At 42.6% G+C, this 6000-nt stretch overlaps 1 protein-coding gene across 1 annotated transcript in view; it reads right to left on the bottom strand.

The window, feature by feature from the left end:
• Positions 1-6000, bottom strand: part of LOC122786352 (receptor-type tyrosine-protein phosphatase U-like) — a 153111-nt gene that overhangs the window by 5015 nt on the left and 142096 nt on the right. Inside the window, exons 23-26 of the mRNA XM_044052602.1 lie at positions 5774-5909; positions 5146-5295; positions 2911-3225; positions 1160-1285 (exon numbers count right to left, since the gene is read on the bottom strand). Coding sequence (XP_043908537.1) covers positions 1160-1285; positions 2911-3225; positions 5146-5295; positions 5774-5909 — 727 coding nt within the window. The remainder of the gene's footprint in view (positions 1-1159; positions 1286-2910; positions 3226-5145; positions 5296-5773; positions 5910-6000) is intronic.

The following is a 6000-nucleotide window of genomic DNA, read 5'->3' as shown; positions in this document are numbered from 1 at the left end:
TCTCTATTTGTTTGTGAATTATTTGTGAGATGTTTAAGTACTGAATGTGTGTGACTGTAGTTCTGTAGATAATAACATGAAATAACATGATTCAGGACTCTTTAGAATGAAGCCATGCGTCATATTGCACAACACAATCCCCATCGAGACAGGAGGGTGTTGGTACTTTGAACGTGTGGTGGTGACAGATTTGTCAGATATAGGATTAAAACTGTGATCAAAAGTCATTTTCACTGTCTCAGCGGGCGGAGAACAGCATGGCTGCGCTGAACTGAAAGAGGTTACATAGACATGCTGCTCATTCGGGTTCAATCTCTTCAAACAGGATTTGTGGGGAATCCAATCAGGACCACTTCCTGATTCCTGGGAAAATGAATAATGTTTCCCATTATCAAAATACACAAATATCATATTAAAAAAAAACCCAACAAACATAAAACATAGATGAAATAAATATAAGCCATCATAAAACAGCAGCAGATGTAGTGTATGTGTTTGCATGCCGTGCAGCAGTAAAACACAACCTATTAAGACAAAGCAATAAAAAGCTCATTTTTATTGGCTTTAAATGGCAGTTGTTTTTATTTCAATGAACCTTTTAATATTTCAAGCAAGAGAAATATAGCAGTCCTGCCCTGATAAAGATGTTCTGTTAAATTTGAGTGATCAAAGAACAGACTTTGTTGAACAGAATCCACTGATTTCCTGGGAAAATGTTTTTTTTTGAAATATTAATTCCTACTACTCATGCATTCCAGACATTCACTGTGAATTCATGTAGAATTTCCCAAATTTCCCAAAATAGGAATCAAATCGGACAAATTTCATACAATCAACAGAATAAATAGTAATGGAACTAAAGCAGATGTAATGCTGACATCTTCATTAACAGGTCCTTAGGAGGTTTAATGATTATTCTCATTTGTCAATCATTGTCTTTTGATTGATTAATTAGTTATTTGATCCATAAAACCTCCAAAAATGACAATGCTCTCAAATGTTTCTTTGTTATATGGAGCAAATGAACCTGAAAATATTCACATTTAAGAAGCTGAAAACTTTTTTTAATTTTCAAACACCCAAAGTCATGAATCTGTTATCAAGATAGTTGAACATCGTTAATAATCGATGAATCATTGCAGCCCTAGGTTACACTTACCCGAGTGATGTTCTGCACCCGGAAGAGACGAATGATGACATCATCATCAGCCGTCCTGGACAGGAGCTCCACTGTCATGGGGCCAAACTGCTGCAGCCCCGGCTCCGGCCAATACTGCAGACATGGCTGCAGAGAAAGAGGAGGAAGAAGAGAAGGAGGAGGAGGAGGAGGAGGAGGTAACACGTCATTAGCCCACACTTCCCAGAGGCAGAACAAATCACCATGTCAGGAGGCAGCAGCAAGACACTTGACAGCAAAGACCCAGAAGACAAGCATCACCAGAACTGGCACCATTGTTGTTTGGATAAGATGACTAAGTACACAAGTGATATTCTCGACCGCAGAACAATCACTCGGTCAAGCAGTGGTCACCTAGTTTGAATTATTCATGAACTGAAATCATTACCATTAGCACATTATAAATGATTAGAAATGAACAGGGTGGGGAAACCACGGCCAGGACTGGGGGAGTGACCATCGAACACCGCTATCATTCACAACGAGAGAAAACAACAAAACTGAACACCGCAGGAGGAGAGAACTGAGCGACCATAACTGCTTTGGAAGGCAACAACTGAACACCACAGCTTCAAAGATATCATTCACACAACAAAACTGAACACCACAGCTTCAAAGATAACATTCACAACGAGAGAAAACAACAAAACTCAGCTTCAAAGCACCACAGCTTCTCCACTAGCGCACAACAAAACTGAACACCACAGCTTCAAAGATAGACAGCTTCGAGAGAGAAAACAACAAAACTGCGATGTCTTTGTGGTTGACAGGGACCCCTGCAGGAAGACGCGCTAACAACACATCTTTATACATTCACAGTGTGTGTGTGTGTGTGTGTGTGTGTGTAGGAGGGCTGAACGGTTAATCCACCCGCACCAAGACATGGAAGCAGAAGACTAAAGCGACAGCAGGAGGCTGCCGGGCACGGTGGAGATGTGGAGCAGGAATCTGACATGACACAGTCGTGGAGCGGCGTTTGGCAGCGATGGCAGAGCCTAACGAACCCACGCATGAGCAAACACGGAGGGGAAAGATAACAATGTGTTACAGCAGCGTGGAAATGAAACAAGTGAGTGCACGACGAGCACAAACATGTTGGCAGAGCACCCGTTAAAGGTCAGGCATGTGACGACCTGTCGTCACGCTGCTGCTGTCTCACATTCATGTCTTCATTAACAGGAGGAAGGATGACACGCCGTCGCCACTATGTTACACCACAACTTCTTTTATAAATTTGCCCTCTGTCTGATTATATACCGATGAATTCATATATGTATATGACATTAGTCACGGTTCGTTTCGCACCAGATCATTCCGAAACGCTGTTATCACAGTGACAATACAATATTTATATTACAAATATTTGAACTCACGATGTGTATTCTATTTTCTCTAAAGCACTGCTCTGCAAATACATGTACGTCTATGTGTGTGACCCAGCATGCAGACGACATGTTGAGATTAAATTTATGTGTGTATTTTTAATTAAATTCATGGTATCTGGGTCATGAGAACTTCTATTGTACAGTAAATGCACTGTGTGCCACTAATCAAAGCCCAGCTGTGATGAAGATGCTATCACATGGGGGGTTATGTTGCCTGTGGCTAAATTACAAGCCGCACGCTGATAGGTTCACCATAATGAGATTAATCATAAAATCACTCCGACTTCCAGTACAAGTGTTGACAGTTTAATCTCCAGCTGTGTTATTAGCTCCTGCCTCACCACTCACCCAGGCAGAGTTGGACTGGTTGAGCTGGTTGAGCATCACCACCGAGGTGCAGCTGTAGTCGTAAATAAGCCTCCAGAAGTCTGTTGTGGTACCGGGCAGCGGGTGCGGTGTCACCACGAAGGCAGCGGGCGTGAGGAAGCTGTCGGCGAGTGCGGCGTTGATGTAATTGCCACTTTCTCCCTCAGTGCTGATGAGGAAGGCCAGCGAGCGGTCCGGCGGCAGGACGTCCATGCTGCGGTTTTTCTCGCGGTTCCTGGGCATCAGGGAAACACTGCACTCCTCCACGTCCAGGTGAGGAGTCACAGAGTTCAGAGTCTGAGAGGAGGAGGAGGAGGAGGAGGAGGAGGAGGAGAGAAGAAAGTGAAGGAGACAAGAGTGAGAAGAGAAGATAATTAAACGTGTTTGAGAATGTGTTCACATTTTAGATGCAGAGATAAAAATGAAAGCACTTGACTCAAGATTGAGATAAGAGAAGACACATGCAGCGGAACAGAAATGGGATCAAAGAGAGTCAGACAGAGGCAATGAAAATCTGCTCAAACCGCCTGAATATCAATACATGACAAGCACAACTATCTCCAGTCATCCCCAGGGAACCTTCAAACATGTTTATTATCAGTCCAAACCCCCACAAGGCTTAATGGATAAAAACACATTTAGTGCAATCTCATACATTATGAATAAACACATTATAAAGCAATGGAAATTGAAATGAAGTGATTATATAACTAGCTTCATATTGTGAATCGCTCCCCAGTGGTTCAGTCAGAATGAATGCAACATCACGGCTCCTCACTGGAATACTGAGTCCAGTTATGAGAGTGAGTGTGAGTGGACGAGCCACAGAAGACTTTCTAATTAAAATGACCAAAGGTCACCAATCAGCGGAGTCATTACACTGTCGTACGACTGGAAAACTTTCTGAGTAGGCGCAGTTGTTTTCATGTGTACACACTAATGAGATAAGCAGCAGCAGCCTCAGCCTCGGTGACTGACACTCTCGTTTCATTTTTTTTTTTCCCTTCCTCACACAAACACATGAAAACCCTGAAAGTGCAGTTTGTTTTCTGAGGGCAAATGTTGAAGCTCTCAAGTGGAAGATGCTTCGTGAATCACATCTGAGCAATCAGTGAAAAAGACATTCATTAAGATGAAGGGAAAATAAGTCAAGTAAATAAAACAGAACTGGACACATATTCTTTCCCCCTCCATTTGGGAAAATGAATAATTCATAATCCATCTTCCCTGTCCCTGCTGAAGAAAAGAGGAAGCTGCCACCACCATGTTCCACAGTTGATGATGAGCTCAGGGTTATGTGCAGTGTTAGGTTTCCTCCACACATGGTGCTTTGCATTAAATTCCCGTCTCATCAGACCAGAGCACCTTCTCCCACATGCTCCTCACATTGCACTCTTTCCATTTCCATGGATATTTTTTTTTATAACCTTTATCCCTGATCTGTCTGGTGAGCTCCATAGTCTTCATGATGCTGTTTGTCCACTAACAAAACTCTGAGGCCTTCACAGAACAGGCGTGTTTACACACAGATGACTTCTTAAAGCATTCATCTGGTTGCACTGGATTTTACTTAGGGCTTTCACAATAAAGGGGGTGAATACTTATGCACTCACTTTTTTCAGATTTATATTTGTAAAATAATAACATTTTACCCCAAATTCTAGGTTTTGCACTATGTTATCTTTCATAAAACCCACATACACTTTTACTTTTACCCAAATTACTTTTATGCTTTTGCCTTCTCTCCATCAGTCTGAGGCGAACTCTGTCCAATGCCTCATCTTGAAAAATGCCAAAGAAGTGGGCTGAGAGCTGAATGAGGATCAGTGCAGGGGGCGTGGTCTGGGCGTGAAACCTGACACCACGTTGTAGCGGCGTGCGGTGCTCAGTGACACAAGCCTTTCAATCCCTGACACCGCTCTTAAAACGATGGACAGAGAAAGACAGCATTGGTGTTTATAAAAGGGGGAGGAGTCTGGGACAAGGGCAGTAGATTTTTATGTATAATTTCAATACTTAAGACTAAACTGTGGAGACTTGCACCTGGATCAATAAATAACATTACAACTATCCATATACACCGGTTTACACCTGAAATAAAGTTAGTTTATAAATTCAAAAGTTACACACTACAGATTTAAGGTTAAAGGTGCAGGTTAGGGAGTGTCAAAAAACTGTTGTTATACACGTGTGTGTGTGTGTGTGTGTGTGTGTTACCTGAAACTCCTCTCTGAGCTGCGAGGTGTTGCTCTGAGAGTCAACCTTCAGCATCTCCTTATAGATGAGAGCAAACTCATTCACAGGGATGGCGGTCTCTCCACACAGACAAGCCTCCAGGATGGCATCATGGATGAACACGTACTGCTCCTGGATTTAAAAAGTACACAAACACAACAACACTGAGTGAGCCTCCTAACTGTTAATTGCCCACTTGTGACAAACAATGATAAAATGTAATTACTGCTGTCAAACATCCTTCATACTACTCTGCCTGCTCTCGGGCATTATTTCCAAACAGTAGTTGTAACTGGGGTTTAAAAATAAATAAATAAATAAATAAAGTGGAGAAAATGTACATCAGAGGAGCCAAACACTGCCCACGCACAATATCTGAACTGTGCAATTAACAAGGAAATATGTTTTGACATCCAACCAGAGGAATAAAGGAAAATGACAGGCATTAAACTGTCCCAACACCAGGCTTATTTATTATTTGTTATGTGTATAATTTCAATACTTAATGAACTTAATAAACTGTGAACATTTGCATGTGGGTCAGTGAATAACGTGACTAGACACCAGTGCACACAGGTCACCAGAGCCAGCGCTGCCCTTCCACACTCACTTCAGTCTGGATCATGTTGATGCGCCGCGAGCAGAGGGTCTTGACGCAGTTGTAGATGTCCACCACTCCTTCACACTCAGCCATATCCAGCATGACATCCAGCACAATGTAGCAGCCAGTCCTGCCTGCTCCCATACTAGTGAGAGGGGAGGAGGAGGAAGCAGAAGGATGGACAAGTCTGAGTGCATCACTGTAATGGAACAGTCTCAGCAGGGAGCCTTTCATGA

The sequence above is a fragment of the Solea senegalensis genome, linkage group LG20, assembly GCF_019176455.1.
Source record: "Solea senegalensis isolate Sse05_10M linkage group LG20, IFAPA_SoseM_1, whole genome shotgun sequence".
Taxonomy (NCBI): domain Eukaryota; kingdom Metazoa; phylum Chordata; class Actinopteri; order Pleuronectiformes; family Soleidae; genus Solea; species Solea senegalensis.
Note: the sequence above shows the minus strand (reverse complement) of the source record. Positions and strands in the feature narration are given on the sequence as shown.